General features: G+C 40.6%; 1 protein-coding gene across 2 annotated transcripts in view; it reads right to left on the bottom strand.

Moving 5' to 3' along the window:
- The window catches only part of kcnh5b (potassium voltage-gated channel, subfamily H (eag-related), member 5b), a 177,646-nt gene that overhangs the window by 53,045 nt on the left and 103,312 nt on the right, over positions 1 to 21,289 (bottom strand). For both annotated transcript variants that reach the window (XM_040041721.1, XM_040041720.1), the window contains exon 12: positions 1,558 to 1,754. In XM_040041721.1, coding sequence (XP_039897655.1) covers positions 1,558 to 1,754 — 197 coding nt within the window. The remainder of the gene's footprint in view (positions 1 to 1,557; positions 1,755 to 21,289) is intronic.

A 21,289-nucleotide genomic window follows, 5' to 3' on the forward strand; every position in this document is an offset into this window, starting at 1 on the left:
CTTGCTGTTGAACATTCACACTGCTTAGTCACTATTACAGTGAGTAAAAAAGCTTAGAAAGCTAACCAGCCTAAAGATTCATTCTCACTATCACCAACATCCAACAAGCCATCAAACTGAACTTAAAGGCTTGATCACTACATAGAAAGTAGTGTATATGACACCTGAACTTGAATGTTTTATCGTTTTTCCAGTTGCAATGTTTTTGATATTTCAAAAGCAAGAAATCTCACGCAGACTTGTCACATAAAAACAAGATTTACCAGAACCTTCAAATGGGGACTCGTGACTACTAATGTCAAACTTTGTGTTTTGATATATTTGTCACTAGAGCATGGCTGTGCCAGCAAAGGAAGTTGTATTGAAGATATATCATGTTTGTCAAAGTGTATCAAAGCTGTAATATTTTAAAAAAAACCATACTATAAAAAGGTGAGCTGTTGTTTTGCAACAACACAGAATGCCTCCTCTGGTACATAAGCAGTGCTGTGTGCTTCTCTTTACTTGACTGTTTTAAAAATTCAGTGTCACCGTGACATGTTTGTGTTGGTGTCTAGCATCAGCAGACACTGCTACAGCACAGACGTAATTCAACAACCAACCTGCATGATAATCTGATCTTGCTCTCTAATCTACATCATCTTGGCTTTCTGCGGGGAGTGGAAGTCCAGTCATCGCTTGATGCTATTGGCCAGAGGAGCAGACAGCTTGGGTTGGTAGACTAAATACGAAATTTAGGTGCCACTACTACTGACCCTGTCAACAGCAGCGAAGCCTGAAAAACTATGAGTCAATTGTGCTGTTGCACTGATGAGTACGGTTGTTGTCACAACAGCTTCAGTGCATCGACAATACTGTCTACTTATTAATGAAGCAAAGATGTAGATGTGTCACTTTGCTTAAATTTACAAAATCCCCAAACTTTTTATGTGTTTTTTATTTGTTTTATTTGATGGGTCTATGCACAGTTGTGGTCATGTACTCATGGTGATTTTGGGCTATTAATGATCTCTTAAACTGATCTTTTTACAGGGTGAAAGGATTTACAGCATACAACTTAATCCAAATCCAAAATAAACTCTACAAGTTTGAGTTTATTTTGGATTTTCCCTAATCCACACACACAGGGTCAAATACATACATACATACACCCTTGGACATTTAACCTTTGGTTATCTGTTAGAAAGCTGCACCTCAACAAGATATTTTTGGTAGCCATCAACAGCTTTTGCATAATTCTGGCTGAATGTTTGACCATTCTTCTCTTCTTGGCAGAACTGGAGGAGTTTAGTATCTAGGCTCATTTTTACCTGTTTCCTTTTAACTATCTGAAAACCTAAAAAAAATCATTCTAAAGTTGGCTTTAGAGAATAGGTTCTCTAAAACCAACTGTGAAGTCAAATAAAGAACAATCTGACTGTCAGTGATGTGAGAAGAAGTCATAAATACATCCACCTACACAGAAAGCAGCAAGAAAGGTTTGTCAGACTGCAAAGTGGAGTGATGTCTGTTATTATTACTATTTATGTACCATGTACAAAGAGCTGAATGCCTTACCCGCTTGCGCAAGTTACAGGTGAGGATGAGGTTGCGGGAGAAAGAGTTGGCGAAGGAACTGTAAAACTCCAAAACTTTGAGCAAAGCTTCCCTCTTGATGACGTGGAGGTCACAGTAGGTAAGCGCTCTAACATTTGCACACGCATGTGCAAGAGTCGTTTCTTTCCAAAAGACATCTCCGAACACGTCACCTTTTCCTGAGGACACAGTAAACAGGAAGAGCATTTTATTCATCAGTGACAACTATCGCAACATCAATTGTTTACAAAGATGACAGCTGAGGTAAAGCACAGAACAAGCCCTGCATGCCCGACACATTCAGTAAATTAAAACTGTGAAGTTACACAAGTTATTCAGATTCCTGCTGCTGTGGCACAGCACAGCCTAATGTTGGAAATGCTTACCAACAATGAGTTACAAGCACGAACACACTAAGAAGAAGTGGGAAAAAAAAAAAAAAAGAAATCCTGTCCTGTTATCTATGAAACTGGAAAATCATGTAAGATTTGTTTTGTTATATAAATCTGTTGTGTCTGCTTTTGTTTGGTAAAGTAAAATAAATCTATGTATTAGGGGTGCAACGATATTCGTATCGATATTGAACCGTTCGATACAGTGCTTTCGGTTCGGTACGCATACAAAATTTGTAATTTTTTTCATCAACTTTCCTTCTGACGATGCGGTCTGTGTTGAGCGCTCAGTGAATCTGCGTTCGACTACTCCGCCTAGGCTGCAACACAGACAGCATCGTCAGAAGGAAGAGCGCAGGGCAAGCTAGCGAGACAGAAGTTAAGCTCTCCTTGTAACATGGACCTCCCCCACCCTCATTCAGATCTGGCGTTTGGAATTATTTTGGTTTTCATGTGACGTATGACCCTGAAGGTAAGCGAGTCATGGACTAAAGTAAAACAGTATGTTGAATGTGCCACGCAATGCTCAATTACATGGGTGGGAACTAGTGTGTTAGCGCAGTTAGCTCGTTAACATGTTGGCCGTCTAGCCCCATGCACAGGGCGATCGGCGGTAGCTCGTTAATGGAGATTTGCCGTGTTGTGGCGTTAAGGTCATTTCAACGAGATTAACCTGAAAGCACTAGTGGGAACACAACGAATATGACTGCACATTTACGCCGACATCATCCTAGTGCAAAGACAAGTGGAAGCAGAAAAAAAACAAGCAAGCATGCTACTAACTTTAGCCGAGTCATTTAGACAGCTGTTAGCACATGATTCTCCTTCTGCTGCTGAGAATATAGCCCAGAAGAAGCGGATAGTATAGCTTTTATTTTGGAAAGAGACATTTCTCTGTAATAAACTCTCTTTTACAAAGATGAGTGATTCCTCAATCAGATACAGGGCTCGCAATATCGCTAGCCCGACGTCCTGGAGCTAGCGATTTTTTCAGTCGGGCTACCAAAATCTATCTCTGCCCTGCCGGGCTATTGTAGGAAGGAAAAATATATGTCAATGCTTTTGCATTCTTTCAGAAATGTAGCTGGGTAATTATGTCATTGGCATCGGTGAGCCACTGTCAATATGTGACATATTGCAATCGCGTTTGAATTTGCGCTTGTTTTTTTGCTTTCACTTTGCAATCGCGCGAACTGTGTATAGAGAGCGACAGCACTGATCTGTGAGTGATGATAATTTGTGCACCAATTCCTCTGACATCGTCTTATTAATCGTTAGCTTACTATGCAAACATGACAAGTGAAATCTCCCGCAGCAAGCTTAAACATGTGAGAGGTTGATCGCGCAGAGAATCGCTGAGCTTATGTGAGTGCGTGTGTAAAAGCAGCAGGATATATATTTTAGTTCTGCTGAGCCAAATAAGACAGGTCAGGGTGAAGAAGTGACAGCCAAAGAAAAGCTTACCACAAAACGGAGAAGTTATGACAAATCAGACTATAAGGCAAAAAGAAAGTGCAGCTTTATGGTTTCATGGACAAAAGAATTTCTGTGGCTGCAATATGACGAGCTAAATAACCAGGGCTGCACATAAGTGGTCCGCAGGTGCGCATTCGCTGTCAAAATAAAAACACGCACAAGGGTTAGGGTTAAATTTAAAAACTGTACTTTTGAGTTAAAATATATATTTATAATTTTAATTTTAAAAGGGCCTATTTTGCAATTCTGCAAGTTGGGAAAACGTGAATTTTGGTATGTTACATAATAATTTTATTTGCAGTTGGGAAAAGGTCCAAGTTTAATAATTTATTTTATTATACAAACACAAATTTGCATTTAAGAAAACCTGACTTTTCTTTGTATAGGCTGTCAGTTATTGGACATACAAAGAAAATCATAATTGGCAAAATACAGTATTCGCAGGTCACACTTACAAAAAAGGGTAAATGACAATCGGCCGATAAAACTGCAATTTGTGCATCTCTAGTTTAATTGAAGAAATATAGAAGCCTTTAAAAAGTATCTGATAGAAAGCATGAATACAGTGTAGACCACAGTCATATAGGACTGGGGAGCTGTCTGCGATCTTCTGGCAACTACGACTCACTACACCTGTCACTAGGCCTGAATGAATGAGGCTGAATATACTATAAGAGCTGCTTGTAATGTATAACTTGAGATGTAGTGATTTACTAGCAATTTCTGAGTATGTCTACAAACAACCCTGTCGATGTCTGATATGGAGCCACATATACCGTTGCTGCATATTTCTGTGTTTTACCACCACTCACCAAAGTGTGAGTTTACATGAGTTAAATGGTCACACAGCATGGAAATGTCATTTATAAGAAGTACATTAATATTTAATGAGAATGACATTAAATCTCTGTGTGAACCACACTCTTCTTCTTCTATCAGTCTACGCTTTGTTCCTTAGCAACAGTTTTACCTGGCCTAGTCCATAGCAAATAGACCTGCTGATTTAACCATTTCCATCATTAAAAGTTGATGGCAGCTGGCATGTAGTGGGTATGGATACTGTTATGTTGCCAGGTAGATAACTAATAAACCATAGAAGAAACCAGAAAAAATATTTTTTGAAACATTGACTATAGAGTTCTGCTTCACCCTTGGGTGTTGATCAATGTGTCTGAAGTATAGCAAGTTTCTTTGAAGCACTTAGTCTTTGGAAATAGAAAGTTCACCATCCATGACGTGTATGCTCAGTAGATGGTTCTTATATAGCCCTATTCTACTCCACTTGAGCATTCCAAGTGCTTTATAAGCATGTTGGCACTGTTGGTAAACCTGGGTGAGCTACAGACAGCCCATCTAGCTGCCTCTATTGCCAGATGGAGCAAGTGTACAAATCATGTGGTGCAATTGCTCTGTAGACTACTCTTGCTTGTGCAGTGGTTGGTCTGCCAACCAGTCGCAGAGAAGAGCAAACGTGTCTACTGTAGCCACTACCTGTGTTTTTTGTACTTTTTAAAAAACTATTAAATACCTACACACACAGAAGACAACTGCAGTAGCTTGACAGAGTATGCACGAGGCTGCTACATAACCTTTGTTTTTTCTTTGTAGGAGATTCATAAAGTCTTTAAAAAAATTTTAAAAAATACAGTAGGGAACATAAAATATCTGAAGAACAGCAGAATTTAAAAGATATCAATGAATTCAATGGGTGCCTGATAGTCAAACATGAATGTGTATTAATTGACTCAAAAAAGGCTCCAACCCCACTGTGTTTCCTGATATGAAAAGAAATGAAGTTATAAAACACAAAAATAGTTAAAAAAATGACCCATTATGAAATCAAGATATCTTAAATAGGCAGCACACAGAATATAATGGTGCGTCTGCATGACTTTTCCCAGAAGACATCTGTGCACTCTGAGCTCAAGAAAGTGAAGACGAGACTCAAATCTGTGTCAAACTTGCCACAACTATCGTCTCAGCATTTTTCTGACAGCTGACCTGGATAAGACGTGACAAAAAGCAGTCCACGCTGTCCACAAGCTGTCACAACACGCTGAGTAATACACGTATACTGCTTCCAACATACAGTCGCAAAACAAAGCATGTATGCCACTGTGGGTGTGTGAGTGAGTGAATCTCATCTTGACAATCCCTCCTTTGCAGCCTCGAAGGCCCATTTCCTTCTGAACATCCAACAGAGGCTCAGGCAGCAGGACTCATCTGGAATGAGCTCCCTGGAGACCCACAGTTCCTTGCCAATTAGGAGTCTGGATGTGGATGTGGTCACGCGGACCAGGGGGTGCTGAAGATGGTGGCAATGTGTGCACTGAATCTAACGCGTACAATGAGATTATAGATGGATGAAGATGGATACATTGGGGCCATAACCCCCATTTCCAGGCTCTGCAATACTCCTGATCACTCAAACACATCTAAAGCCTTCATATTATTCTGCCTGTCTGCAAAAAGGAAAGTGGTGTACAGTGTTGGACTATAGATAAGAAGCAAAAAAGAAATAATCAACTCTCGTATGCAGTCTTAAAGCCTAAATGTTATCTTTTTGACTGCAGCCAAAGGTTACAATTTTTGGGCTACCAGTGTAAGTCTTAAGTTATCAGCAAACACTGATAAGCTTTGTTAGAAAGTTGCATTCATACCTGCTAATAAGTAGCAAGTAACAGACTAATAAAGTACTAGAATTTTACTCACCAAAACTGAAGCATAAACTTTGTTGCAGAGTCTATGTCATAGCTCAGCATATATTTTAATCTGGGGCAGAAAATGTGTGCCCACAGTAGCCTGCAGCGGGCTATTTTGGGTCGCTATATAGGTTTTCTATGGGCAAGACTATTATGGGTTGCCCACGTAAAACTACTATGGGGCCTGTATGGGCTAACCCACAAAGCAGCCACAGAGGGTTTTCTGTGAGCAAGCCCACCGTCGGGTACCCAGAGAATTTCCTCTTGGGGATCCAAACGGGCAAAATTGCTACAGGCCCCACATTGGCTACCTTTGCCCAACACTTAAACTCATGTTTAAGTGTTGTTCTGCAGCTCTAATTAGAAAACTGTCTCAAGCCCCTTGTGTCTGCAACCTGTTAATTAATGAAACCACACCCTTAATCTTAAGAATTAGTGTCACTAGTGGTGACAGCAAAAGTTGCAGGCCTTGAAACAAATAGCTGATGGGTTGTAGCAGCCACCACATTAGAGGCTAAAAACTATAAACCACCCTAAAATGGCAATTAACAGTTAGCATTCTCTAAACAGATAGATTGCAAATTGCATTTTTCTTGCCCTCATCAATCATATGCTGCTCTGCCAGTCTGGCATCAAAAATCTGAGATGATGCAAAGGAAATCGAGCTGACTAGCATGTTCTAATATTTGTTCATGTTGTCTGGACAGTATGTGTGACAGGTTTTCTCTACTATAGAGAATCTTCAACAACAGTTCAGGATTTTCTGTTTTCTGCAATCCAGATGTTGATATTATTTAACCATCTATGACTAACAAAACCCTCACAAGAACAGCTCATTCAGATGGCTGGTAGTGAAAATGTTACAGCATGGCCTAAACAAAGCCCACATTTTACTCCACCTTTGCTTTTGTGATCAACTTTAACGATTTTGGCTTCTCAGGCCAGACCACAAATTGTACTACCATGGCACTGGGATGTTGCACTCCTTCCTCTTGTAGAATCTTTAATTTGACTGTTTTATATGCTGTGAAGGAGTGCTACCTTTTCCTGATTGGGGCATGCACTTGTTCCTCATCCTGCCTTCCTCCCCTTTCTGCTTCTTCTCCATTCTGGCTTCTGTCACCAACTGATTGGATCCGTGCCATAGTTCTATGCTGCACCCTCAGAATATATATATTTCTGTTTTTTTAAAGGGCTGCCAACTTGCCATTGAAGGCAGCTGTGATTTAGTATGAGCACCTAAACAATCTCTGCTCTTTGTGAGTAACTATATGTGAGACAAACAGAGTTCAGGGTAGGGTTAGAATTCTTTTGCATTGTTTTCTATAGTTCTTTATCCTCTTGCTATTCCCTGGAGAATGAGCCAAGAGTTAGATCTTTCTCTCTGTTGACTTAGATGGGGTCAGGGGCCTCATTTCCATTTTATTATTTTTAAATAGAATAATTAGGTAGGTTGGGATATTTCTGCGAGAATTAAACTTTTTGTTTGTTGATTAATTAGCACCCATTTGCCCTGGTTGAGCTGTGCTTGATTTGTATTTCCACTGTATAAACTTTACTCAGTCAGAGTGTGTCCAAACTTTGCTTGGACCTCTGAACATTACTTTCCTGTTCCCTAGGAAGCTGCGGTGTAGCAGTACAACTATCTTCTTTCTTTATTACTTCTATTCTATTATTATATCTTTCTTTATTTCAACATGAAAACTAAAATCATTGAAAACGCTGAAGAAAAGAGACAAATCAATCACAGGTCAGTAAATTAAATGAATGTGAAGTACATTTCAGCATGACCTGATCTTAGAATGCCAATAAACAAGCTACCCTCGATCTCATAATAACCTAGTTTACTTGTTCAATCACATCTCATCCCGAACCTGTGTCAGTATAGTCTGAGTGCTTTAAATGTTCAATTTGGAGAAAACAGTCTTGTTTTTTTCTGATCTTTCACTAAGGAACCCCATGCTGAAACAGCCTTGGCAGAGAAAACAACAGATGTTAATTCCTCCCTGCTGAATTTACTTCCAAGGTTTGTTTCCCCCATATTATCCCGACCCTCTGTGACACACTGTACAATAATACATCTTTGATCCCACTGGAATCCAACAGGACTCGCTGGGTGCCAAATCTTAGCCAACATAAACAACCCAGATAAAAAAAGAATCAAAACAGATCACAGCTTTTCTTAGGCATCAGTGTCACTGAGACAAATGCGGTGTTATCCGGTGGTATTTATGCAGATGAATGCATTTGCTCTAAATGAATTACACTGGAGAATTTCTTCTCTTTGCAAACACCAACTCACAGTTAACGTTCTGACATATGTGTATCCCCCATCAGCAGAAAAAGAAATTACCTGTGGGTGGATGTGCCCTTCTATTGCTTTATCTAGCAGTGCTGCTCAACCTGATGGCAGTCCAATAAGATACATGTCAAGGTGGTACTTAGAACCGGTGTGCTGATGCTGCTGTAACCACTGTCAGCCCATTATCCTGAACCGAGTAGGTGGAGATAGTTATACAGCTGCAGTGACACTGATATCCTCCAACAGCAGCATTAGTGGTCCTTACTGTATTAGAAGCACCACTATTACCATTTGAAGCCCATGCTGGCCTTGCCGCAGATAAACTGTCCACTTGTAGAAATGCTGTAGATATGAATGATTAATAATTTCTAGTGAAGATATAATTAAGTTCATTCTATTCTCAACAACAGGAACTTGAACTGCCTCAAAGTCCCAACATGACCAACAAGGTATTAATCAACACTACTTACTCTAATGAGATGATTAATTAAAATAATTAGCTAATTAAATAAAGAATGTTGCTGCATCTGGTTACAGCAATATGTCCACTGCATTTACACAAGCTTTATGAAGTGTAACCAAGGTCACCTGAAGGTCTGAGAGGGTTTAAGCACCTGGGAAGGGATCTCAAGACTGCATTGTAGGCGGTTGACAGGTGGTGTCGTTCTCTGTTTAATGATGGTTGTTTACAGTAGATACAGAAGGCTTCCTTTACTCGTCTCTCAAACCATCTGTCTTAATGGTCAGAAATGTGAATGTTCTTCTTCGGGTACAGATATACAGCTGAGTCTTGACTTGTTGAGGTAGCTGTTGAGGTGTTGTGCCATGCATCTGTAGAGTGGCTGTTTGGTTTGTACCATGTGGATGTCTCAGCACTCTTCACTACACTGCACAGCATAGATTATGTTGTGTAGCTTGTGTTTAGGAGTTTTGTCCTTGGGGCAAACCAGATTTTGTCTGACGGTGTGGCTGGATATCATACTTAGAATTAAATTGTCCCAAGTTTCTCAGACAAACCTGCTACATAAAGGATGAAACAGAATGCTGTTCTGTTTGCAGTGTTGGGGAGTGATGGAATACACGTACCGGCGTTACGTATTTAAAATACAAAACATGAGTGAATGTATTTGGTTACAGTTACCGTTTAAATGGGTGATAATCAGAATATATTTACTTTGTTGAAATAAATAGAATACATGGCAGTCATTTCTGGTTTCATATGTTTGGCTATCCCCTTTCTATGCCTTCTCCAATTTCTGTGATAAAATGCAGTCGGGTGTAGGTTTAGCTCAGTTGGATGAGCATGTAGTCATCTATCGCATGGTTAGAGCAGCCGGCGCAGGTTTGAGAACAACTCGCGGCTTTTGTTTTAATTTTTTTTTTTCAATTTCCATCTGGGATTGATACAGTACAAAACACACAATAAAAGGCTCTAATGTAAGCGTCCCGTTAACGCTGGTGACGTCAGTTACACAATGGACCCAGAGCCAGCATCCACGGGCAGGATCTCTTATTTGGAAATTCCGACACCGCTTCATGATAAGAATAGAATAGGGGAACCTTCAGTATCTTCAATGTACTATTGCTATTTGATTTTTATTTATATTTATTTATTAATGAACGACACTCGTCACTCTAACATTGTTAGCTGCCGTTAGCTGACTGCAGACTGTTAGGCCGTTTCTAAATACTCATGTACGCAGGTCTGTACTTGCGTTTTCTCTAGTCCGGACTTCCTTTTGTTTTGGTTTTTTTGGGGTTTTTTTGGGTTTTTTTGTGTCCCGTTTGGATCTTTAGCCGTCAGAATTGTTGTCTTAAGGCCAAGAAAGATGCCAAGCGGATTTATTTTACCAAGTGGATACCAATTGCACCTTAGAACACACATGCATCAACACTACAATGAGCGGGTGGAGGGAGGTTTGGAGTCTTCTCTCACCCCCGTTCTCTGCGGCCTGCTGGAGCGGGGGGGCTAGGAGGAGTTGGCCGTCCGACTGCGGTCTGGAGTGTGGGGCCTCCCTGCTGCTGCGGAGTCGGGGCGGTCTGCCTCTCCCCACCGCAGGGAAAAGGGTAACACCACCTGGGTCTGGGTGCAGTTCCCCCCTCCAGGGGCAAGGGTACCTAGACCCGGTTCGTAGAGTGCGCTTGGGGAGTGTGATCGTGTGTACAGCGTCTCTTTATGTCTGTCTCCACGTTGGTTGAGTGTGGAGTAAGTGCATATGAGAGCATGAGGGTGGGAATGGATGTTTGTATCTGTGTGTGCCTGTATGTCTGTGTCTATATGTCAGGTTGGGTATCAGACGCCACCTCTCTGGGGACATCTCAGGCCCTCCAAGGTTTGGAGGTATCTCCACCCACCACCACTTCCCCTGCCAGTGGGGGACTCCCTCAGGTGTCGGTGCGTTGGTGGTTCTTTGTGTCTGGGGGTGGGCGTCCGGGTACACACCGGCTCACTCCTTGGCGGCCGCTTATCGGGGCCTGGAGCCTGGGGCTCGCTCGGGCCACTTCGGAGGTGGGGTGCCCCCGGCCTCTCAGCCTGGGGCTCGGTCACTCAGGCACGGCTGGCTGCCGGCGGAGCTCACGGGCGCGTCACTGCAACTCCCCCTGGCTTCTGCTCCGCGGCTGCTGAGTGAGCCCTCATCTGGGACTCCCCTCAGCTCTTTCTGGGACAGTGGCGCGGCTGCCCCTCTGTTGGTCTTCCTTGGTCTCTTGTGTTCTGGGGGCCTCTGGATGTCTGGAGATTTGATCTCCTCCATACCTGCTTCATGCCCTGGAGGACGGGGCTGTGGCTCCCCACACTCCCTAGCAGATCGTTACATGGAGAAACCTTTGGAATGCAAGCATGCTGATCCACACAGGTATGCACACAGGTGTACACACGGGTATTCACAGACGCGGACTACAGCTTTCTTGGCTGCTGCCTCAAAGCACATTGTGCGCTGTCTATCTTGCGTGCTGCACAATATCGTTTATTATTTAGTATCTACTGATATCTACTGCTAGCTAGTTTATTGTGATGGTGCTGTTTTTTTTATTATGTTGCTCTTTGTTGTTTGCTTTCTCTTCTGTTTTTTTTCTCCATACAGGTGACCCAGGTGTTTTGTTTGTTTGTTTGTTTGTTTTTCTTTCTTCCCCCCCTTCTCACCGTCTCTTCTCCCCTTTGGTTTTCTTTCTCTCCCTCTCTTTCTTTCATTCTTTCTCCCTGTCCTATCCCCCAGTCATGTCTGTCCCGTTTGTAGCAACTGAAAATAAAATAAATTCATAATTATAATAAAGGTCAATCAAATGGACCAATATGGCAAGGCCATGATGATCCACTTGGTCCGGACTTCCTAAGTTCACACATGAGTCCAGACTTCCCGAGAACGCAGCGCGATTGTTCTACAATTGGAATGGCAGTGTACTTGATGACATCACAGCTGTCATTTTTACTGCCATCCCCTCTTAATGTAACTGTGATTAATATTTGCAATGGAAATTACACATGACATAAAAACATTATACATGATATACATGTTTAAAAAAAAGATAATTTGAACTGATTTGAACTAATCTGAATTGAATAAATATTTAAAAGATAATCTGATACTTTTTGGAGCAGTCTTCAGGATCTCCACATATTAACATGCAGTTTTTAGATTTGATGGATTGCATTAACAACCTGCTAGCTGCACATAATCATGTACAGTTCCACATGATTATAAACAGACAAAAAGAAAACATATGACTGATACAGAAAAAGTTTTCTCTACCAGATCACTGCAAAAAGTGCAGCCTTACCTAATGTCCACCCTATTGTTACTCATTTTATATTAAGATTTGAAAATCTAGTTGGTATTAGTATGGCGAGTAACTGTCAGTAATAGTAATAAATCACACAGCAATATAACATTCATGTAGTTGTAAACAGCATGACAATATATCCAGTAATCCACAGTATTCAGAATACGTTACTCTCAATGAGTAACTTAACGGAATACGTTACAAAATACATTTGGAGCATGTATTATTTAATCTGTAGTGGAATAAATGTTAAAAGTAACCTTCCCAACACTTTCTGTTTGTCATTCTGTTTCTTCCTAGTTGGTGTCTGGCCTTCTTTCCCATATATCTTCCCTGAGTTGATGAAGACCCAGTTGGTCTTCATCAGGCTTTAAGAGGTCAGTGTATTTATTTATTTATCTATTTTTACGTTTCTGTTCCATTTCTTTTGTTGAGAATGGTAGGGTCCTGATTACTAGTGGTGCAACGGATTAAAAATCTCACGGTTTGGATTGGATCACGGTTTTAAGTCACGGATCGGATCAATTTTCGGATCAGCAAAAAAAGAAAAAAGACAAAAATTGTACATTTACTTATTTACTTATTGAAGTATTTTTTGCCTGTTAAAAACATTCAACTCAAGACTCATTCCACGCAATTATTAAAAAAAAATTATGGTTCAATATAGGGCAGTACAGTCTTTGTATCTACCACTCAATTCAATTCAATTTTATTTATAAAGCGCCAAATCACATCAACAGTCGCCTCAAGGCGCTTTATATTGTAAGGTAGACCCTACAATAATACATACCGCTCATTATATTGCACTCTGCCGTGATATACAGGGAGTGCAGAATTATTAGGCAAATGAGTATTTTGTCCACATCATCCTCTTCATGCATGTTGTCTTACTCCAAGCTGTATAGGCTCGAAAGCCTACTACCAATTAAGCATATTAGGTGATGTGCATCTCTGTAATGAGAAGGGGTGTGGTCTAATGACATCAACACCCTATATCAGGTGTGCATAATTATTAGGCAACTTCCTTTCCTTTGGCAAAATGGGTCAAAAGAAGGACTTGACAGGCTCAGAAAAGTCAAAAATAGTGAGATATCTTGCAGAGGGATGCAGCAGTCTCAAAATTGCAAAGCTTCTGAAGCGTGATCATCGAACAATCAAGCGTTTCATTCAAAATAGTCAACAGGGTCGCAAGAAGCGTGTGGAAAAACCAAGGCGCAAAATAACTGCCCATGAACAGAGAAAAGTCAAGCGTGCAGCTGCCAAGATGCCACTTGCCACCAGTTTGGCCATATTTCAGAGCTGCAACATCACTGGAGTGCCCAAAAGCACAAGGTGTGCAATACTCAGAGACATGGCCAAGGTAAGGAAGGCTGAAAGACGACCACCACTGAACAAGACACACAAGCTGAAACGTCAAGACTGGGCCAAGAAATATCTCAAGACTGATTTTTCTAAGGTTTTATGGACTGATGAAATGAGAGTGAGTCTTGATGGGCCAGATGGATGGGCCCGTGGCTGGATTGGTAAAGGGCAGAGAGCTCCAGTCCGACTCAGACGCCAGCAAGGTGGAGGTGGAGTACTGGTTTGGGCTGGTATCATCAAAGATGAGCTTGTGGGGCCTTTTCGGGTTGAGGATGGAGTCAAGCTCAACTCCCAGTCCTACTGCCAGTTTCTGGAAGACACCTTCTTCAAGCAGTGGTACAGGAAGAAGTCTGCATCCTTCAAGAAAAACATGATTTTCATGCAGGACAATGCTCCATCACACGCGTCCAAGTACTCCACAGCGTGGCTGGCAAGAAAGGGTATAAAAGAAGAAAAACTAATGACATGGCCTCCTTGTTCACCTGATCTGAACCCCATTGAGAACCTGTGGTCCATCATCAAATGTGAGATTTACAAGGAGGGAAAACAGTACACCTCTCTGAACAGTGTCTGGGAGGCTGTGGTTGCTGCTGCACGCAATGTTGATGGTGAACAGATCAAAACACTGACAGAATCCATGGATGGCAGGCTTTTGAGTGTCCTTGCAAAGAAAGGTGGCTATATTGGTCGCTGATTTGTTTTTGTTTTGTTTTTGAATGTCAGAAATGTATATTTGTGAATGTGGAGATGTTATATTGGTTTCACTGGTGAAAATAAATAATTGAAATGGGTATATATTTGTTTTTTGTTAAGTTGCCTAATAATTATGCACAGTAATAGTCACCTGCACACACAGATATCCCCCTAAAATAGCTAAAACTAAAAACAAACTAAAAACTACTTTTTGGGTTCATTGAGAACATGGTTGTTGTTCAATAATAAAATTATTCCTCAAAAATACAACTTGCCTAATAATTCTGCACTCCCTGTAATGAACTGTCATGGTCACGTAGCTTTCCGTTGCCCTGGAGGTCTGCCCATTTGTAGTAGTTGGGCAACAGAAGATGCCTGGGACAGTTCAGCCATAACTGGTCTTTGTATTTGAGTTTCTGGTAAACCTTAGTGTTGAAGCTACATTTTGCATAAGATCCAGTCTTAGCTATTGTAGTGATCAGAGCAAGGTTGAGTGAATTCTAATACACACTTATACACACTTAGACATGCCATGATATCGGGTTATATAAGCATGTTAAAAGTCTGGTGTCTAAAGCAGATTTCCATTTCAGTAAAACTATATTAATTATTATTAAGTGTGTGGCCACTTTGACAGATTCAGCTGTAGCTGGTAGCAGTCTGCATACAGAAGAACTCATAACAACAGTCACTTAGATGTAGATGAATATACTAATATTAATACTGATAATAAGAAAAAAAATACTGGCACTGTGGGTGAATTGTTAAGCATCACTACTCTGACTCAGATGTTATCTCACTGCACTCTTGAGACAGTCATTCAAAGCAGCACTGCCTTAAAAAAGATATTACCCTCTCCGTGGAAGGTTCCCTTTTATCATTGTCTCTTTAACCTCTGCTTCTAATATATTCCTCTTTTAATGTATTACACATCAAAAAAGCTACACGATCATTCTTAGTACCATATTTTGTAATGCAGCCAGTGCACACTTGTATGTGATTAGAGGCTCATGTCCTGCTGCTCACTGTTTCTCACTGGGCCAGAACATATTGCTATATGAATAGAATGAATAGAATGGATCTGTAGAGAGTTCTTGGTGTAAGGGGACACACTCATCACCAGACATATGTTGGTTTTGGTTGAATTCATTGACAACCAAGCAAAGATAAATGCAGGGGAAAAACTCTATCTCAGGATCACGCAAAAGCACTTCTGTTTTTTTTCTCCAAGGTGCCTTGCGGGGCTCCATAAAAGGCTGGTAATTGTTTTCCTAACATATTTAATAATGGAGTTAACACTACATGTAGTGTTTTGACTTTATGTGGGTTAATTTGTATGTCTCTGTTCTCCACACTTCCACATTTCCACACAGATACTTTATTGTCCCTCAAGAGAAAATCTGTTTCCACAGCCTGTGTATGGAGACATTAAAGAGCCATTTTAAAAAACACACACTGGCATTACCACAAGTATCTTTGTTGTTCCAGAATATGTGTGCGCATACTTGTGTGTCACCTGATGCCACTGTACACTAATGAGAGCAGAGTGTGTTACATGCTCAAGGAGCATCCTCACCACTCAGCCTGGGGCAAAATCACTGCTTCTGAAACCACATCCAGCACAGAGCAGCTTCATCCTCCTTTTCTTGTTCCTCCCTCTTTCTGCTTCACCTTAATTTCCATTTATTTCACTTCTGTCTTTAAGTTGTATGATCATACTTATTTTCTCCTTCCCTCGTTTTACCATCAATCCTTCCATCTCCTTTTTATTATTTTATTTGTATAAGTCGACTGTGTTTTTCTCCCCGTTCCTTTGTTCCTTCATCCTTTCCTCATCTTCTTTCTATCCTGCAGTCTACCCTCTCTTCCTCTCACCACCATTGCATTATGCTTTTTTTTATTCCTCTATTTTGAAATCACTTTCTTTAGAAGGCTTCACTTCTTTAGTAGGCTATGATCAGACAGCTACCTCTTCTTTTCCCTTCCACCACTCCTTTCTTCAATTCTGCTGCTGTCCCTTTACATCCTGCAGTGCATTCTGCTTATGTTATTATATCCAATCACTGCTCTTTCCTCTCCTTGTTTTTGTTTCTTTTTCACTAAAAGAAAAAAAGACAAAGAATGGGACAGAAGTATGAAGAGGAAAACTTTGCAGAAGAAGGCAATTATTAAAGTGAAGCCTTCTTTTCATGCCAGGAACATACAGAAAATACTCTTATCTTGCTTCCTTTAACCTCTACTATTTATTGCAATTCTTCTCAACCTTTCCAAGATCTTGCCGTTCCCCTTACACCTACACTGGCCTCACTCCATCCTCCTCTCAGTGCGCAGGCTATGATCAGACAGCTACCTTGTTCTCCAGCACAAAAGACGTGTTGCAGCCCTAAGCACCGCTACTGAGGAGACGTTTACTTGGTTGCTATGCAACACAAACTTTAACAACAACTTGCAGGCAATCCAGTTAGGATCAGATGGGCTTGTTGCTACCCACAGTGAATTCTGTGGAGAAATTTTCAAATTCAATAAACAGTCCTTAATTATTTCTTTCAGCATATGTGGAGAGGATATTCAAAGATCATCGAGTTTCAAGGTGTGCTATACACTATGTTACTTTATACATGCAGTCTGTTTATCTAGTTTTATAAAACATATAAATAAAATATGTAAATAAATACATTTAAAAAACTATGTTTTGTGCTATCATACATACACATATTACATAAATGAAGATATGTGTATTTGTGTGGTTTTTCTGATTGCAAGAGTCTATAACGAGTCTATAGTTATGATCACAACAGTAATGAAACTGTTTTAATGATTATAAAGGCTATTATAATAATTGGTTGAGCAGTGTGAGCTGTTACAAAGTGCTTTCAAAATGTCAAAATGTTTAAAGATATAATGATAACTGTAAAACTAACACAACCATGTTAAAAATATATTTCAGTGCAATCTCGATCCTGTCTGTCTCCACAGTATCAGCAGCAGCAGACGACTAGCTGACAATTTACTGATTAATGACCCCAGTTAGATGAAGCAATTTATCAAACATTTAATATGCTCTTTATAAACCTCAGGCTGCTTCCTCGCCTGCTGCAGTCTCCTAATGATGTCAAGGAAGCAAAGAGGCAACACAAACGGAGACTCTGCAGAGACCAGATAAGACAACAAGGCCCACTCTGACGTATTCTTGCCCATAACAGTCATCTGCAACTGATTTGGTGATCTACGTGAGACCCATAGCTGCATAATAGCAGTTAACAATATTAGATGCCAGAAACAACAAGGGATTACGGTATTCCCTAACATTTGAACGTCAAGCGTCAAGAGCACACGCCATCTTGGAGATGTCCGCTGATCACACTGCATTCCTTCACACATAACTGTTGTGATCTAGTCCCATTTCAGAAGGTGGCATCCTGTTTGAGATCATTTTCCAATAATGTAATTTGATTGTCTCAGCTCACAAAGCTACAGAAAAATTCACTGGTCACCTATAGAAAACGTGTCCTCCAGATTCTGGAAACATGAGACTGCAGAGCCCATAGAAGCAGTAATAGAACGGCATCAAAAATCAGTCTAAGTTGGACGTTGAAAAGACATCCACAGCCAGGGCTGGACTGGGACAAAAAATCAGCCCGGGCATTTTGACTAGTGACCGGCCCACCATGGTATTATAGGAATAGCCATAAAGCCTTAATAAACTTAAACCTACACCATCCTCCCTATTCTGGTATTCTAAACAGTACTTAGCAAAAATATAAAACAACCTAATTTATAATTACATATACCTAACTAATAAGGTTGCCAACTCCCAGCAAAAAAAGAAAAAAAAATAGGGAACCACTCCCCCACCCTCTACCTCAAGATGCTTAATTGGCTAAATTGATTTTACTTTAATGCACGTATAAAACAAATGCACAGAAATCTATTATTTTTCTCCAGTAATTAAATAGATTCAACATCTTTCTTCAACAGAATTGCAGACTGCACAGATGGTACCTTCCCAAAGGAAAGAATACTATAACTTATAGGGTATATACTAGACTTAATATTTACTGAATACAATAATGGATTTCTATACATTTTACATCAGATGAAAACTTTGGTTGTAAAATTCAGATAATTATTTAGTAAAAGCTAGACATTTTAAATAAGAATAAGAAAGAAAAGTATTTCTTTGTGCCCCCTTTCCCCTTTTAATGCCCTACCTGGCCCCCCTGGTAAAACTTTGCTAGACCCGCCCCTGCACACGTAGCTGTCAGCTACTTAGAAAAGGATCCTGGTGTTATTTGTCTCTCAGAAACAGTTCATAACTTCCCTTCAACTCATTCATGTCACCTAAAAGGTAAACCTGTTTCTCCATCACCTGTTCAGCTCTGATGATTCAGTAAGGACATCTCCTGGTTTCATCTTCATGTTTCCCTCTCACCACATGTACAAACTGATATCATGACCAGCAGCTTTTACAGCTGTGGCTCCAGCAAACATCAGCCGATACTAGAAAGTAATATTAAATAAATTCTAACAACATCTGATCAAACTTAAACGTGCTGCTATTGTTTAGCGTGACCTCCGCCGGTTTCCTCTTTCTGCCACAGAGAGAAAAGCCAATCAGCTGATCATGGATCAGTTTCATGATTGAATTAGCAACTTTCTAGCTGAAGTAGTATAGGACAAATTGTCTAAAGAGCTTGGAAAGAAAAGTGTCTGGACTTATTTAAGTTGCTTGAAGACGTTTCACCTCTCATCCGAGAAGCTTCTTCAGTTCTAAGGTCAAATGGTGGAGAGTCCCAGATTTAAACCTAGTGGGAGTTTCCCCCCAAAGAGGGACAAAGGACCCTCTGATGATCCAGCCGAGGTGTGAAAATGGGTGTAGGTCACAATCAGCCAGGGTTTCGGGTGAGCTCATTGTGAAACCTGGCCCCACCCTATCATGTGATTTCCTGAGGTCAGATGACCCAGGATGTGGGCCACCATTTGACCCTTAGAACTGAAGAAGCTTCTCGGATGAGAGGTGAAACATCTTCAAGCAACTTAAACAAGTCCAGACGCTTTGCTTGCCAAGCTCCTTAGACTACGATGACCTGGATGGCTGAGAACCTTCACAGACATATAGGACAAATCGCGTTTCTTTTCACCTCAACTTTAAAGTTCGACCTCCTCGGCTGTAATTGGTCCAGCCCAGAGTCGATCATGACCAACTGGCCAATCCACCACCATTCATTTATACCGTTAAAAAAAGAAAATAAATAAAACCCCTGATAAAACAACCTAGATTTTTCATCGAAAAAGTGCAATGTGCAATGGCAACAACACTTATGGTTTAGTGTTATTAACTATGATAATAGCAGTAGGTACAAAAGACAATCTATGTCTCTTTGTCTTCACTGCAGGCACTTTATAACGACGACCTGATGGAAGCAGTTGAAAATCATTAAAGAGAGGATGATCTGAACACAACAGGACAGAGGTTGCCTTCCTCAGCACCTGCCTGTTATAAAAGTCCACAAGCTGGACCTGAGACCTCCCTGAAATCTTGCCAGCCACTTTAACCAGGTTGTTAAGTCTGGTCTTATTATTCAGGGACATACTACCGTACCAAGCAATGATACAGAAAGTTAAAACAGATTCAATCAAACTTTTATGAAAAAGAGTCATCATTTCAGATGAAACATTAAAACCTCTCAACCTCCTTAAAAAGTCTTTGTTGAACCTTTTTCACTGTAGCAGCAAGATGTGACTCAAAGGACAGAGTCTTATCAAGAACAACCCCCAAATACTTATAACTGTCCACCAGTTCAATGGCTGCACCATTTACCACTGTTAGCGCAGGATGGGGGGATGTCTTCCTGAAGTCAATAACCATGTCCTTGGTTTTCAAGGTGTTATTCATTAAGAAGGACTGATCACACCACGAAACAAACTCATCCACAACAGGCCCATGGGAATCCTCTTCACCATGAAGGAGGCTTACAATGACTGTGTCATCTGCGTATTTAATGAAATGCCTGTTGGCCTGTGTACTGCGACAGTCATTAGTGTACAAAATATACAGTAGAGGAGAGAGACAACAACCTTGTGGTGAGCCAGTAGAAGAGTTCAGCTGTTTAGAAAAACAACCGTTTACTCTCACACACTGAGATCAGTCAGTTAAAAAGTCTAAAATCCAACCAACAAGATTAAAATCAAGTTTAAACTGGTTAAGAAGGTTATCAACTAAAAGATGTGGCTGGATAGTATTAAAAGCTGAAGAAAAATCAATAAATAAGAGCCGAGCATGAGCTTTGGCGCCATCAAGATGGTGATAAAGGAAGTGATAAAGGGGTGGATGTCAACATTAGAGCATCAGTAGACATAAAAAAAAGAGGTCACCTGATTTGGAGACAGAAAATTTTTAGATTTAAAAAAAGATCACTGCAGTCTGAATTTTGGAAATGGTGTGATAGATAGATAGATAGATAGATAGATAGATAGATAGATAGATAGATAGATAGATAGATAGATAGATAGATAGATAGATACCGATAGTTCTATCTATCTAAAAACACCCATAAGTGAAATCATAACAACTATTTCTGCATGCGCCTGCCTCTATAACCACAATGTGTAGTGTCATAGAGGCAGGCACATGCAGAAATACTTAATGGCTGGAGGGTGATGAAGATTATGATCGTCATTTCAAAGGTGAGAAAAGGAAGGTGAAGACGAGAACAGAAGACTAGAAGTAGTGTAGAGAGAAGGAGGTGAGGTTGAAAGATGAAGGTGGTGGGGTGATGGAGGAAAGGTTAAGAGAACTACTTGTTTAAAGGAGAGAGAAGTGGAGAGAGGAGGAAAGAATAGAAAATTATGGCTCAGCCTGAGCTGAACCTTCATCTCCTCCACCTTTGTGTTGCTGGGAGATTTTTTTGCCTTTGGAAGCAGCTCCAGATGCAGCTCTAGTTCGAGGCTTTCTTCTCCTGCTCTTTCACCTTCTTCAACTCTTTTACTTTCCTTTGTAATGTTTC

The sequence above is a fragment of the Simochromis diagramma genome, unplaced genomic scaffold (assembly GCF_900408965.1).
Source record: "Simochromis diagramma unplaced genomic scaffold, fSimDia1.1 OVJJ01000304.1, whole genome shotgun sequence".
In the NCBI taxonomy this organism is placed as follows: domain Eukaryota; kingdom Metazoa; phylum Chordata; class Actinopteri; order Cichliformes; family Cichlidae; genus Simochromis; species Simochromis diagramma.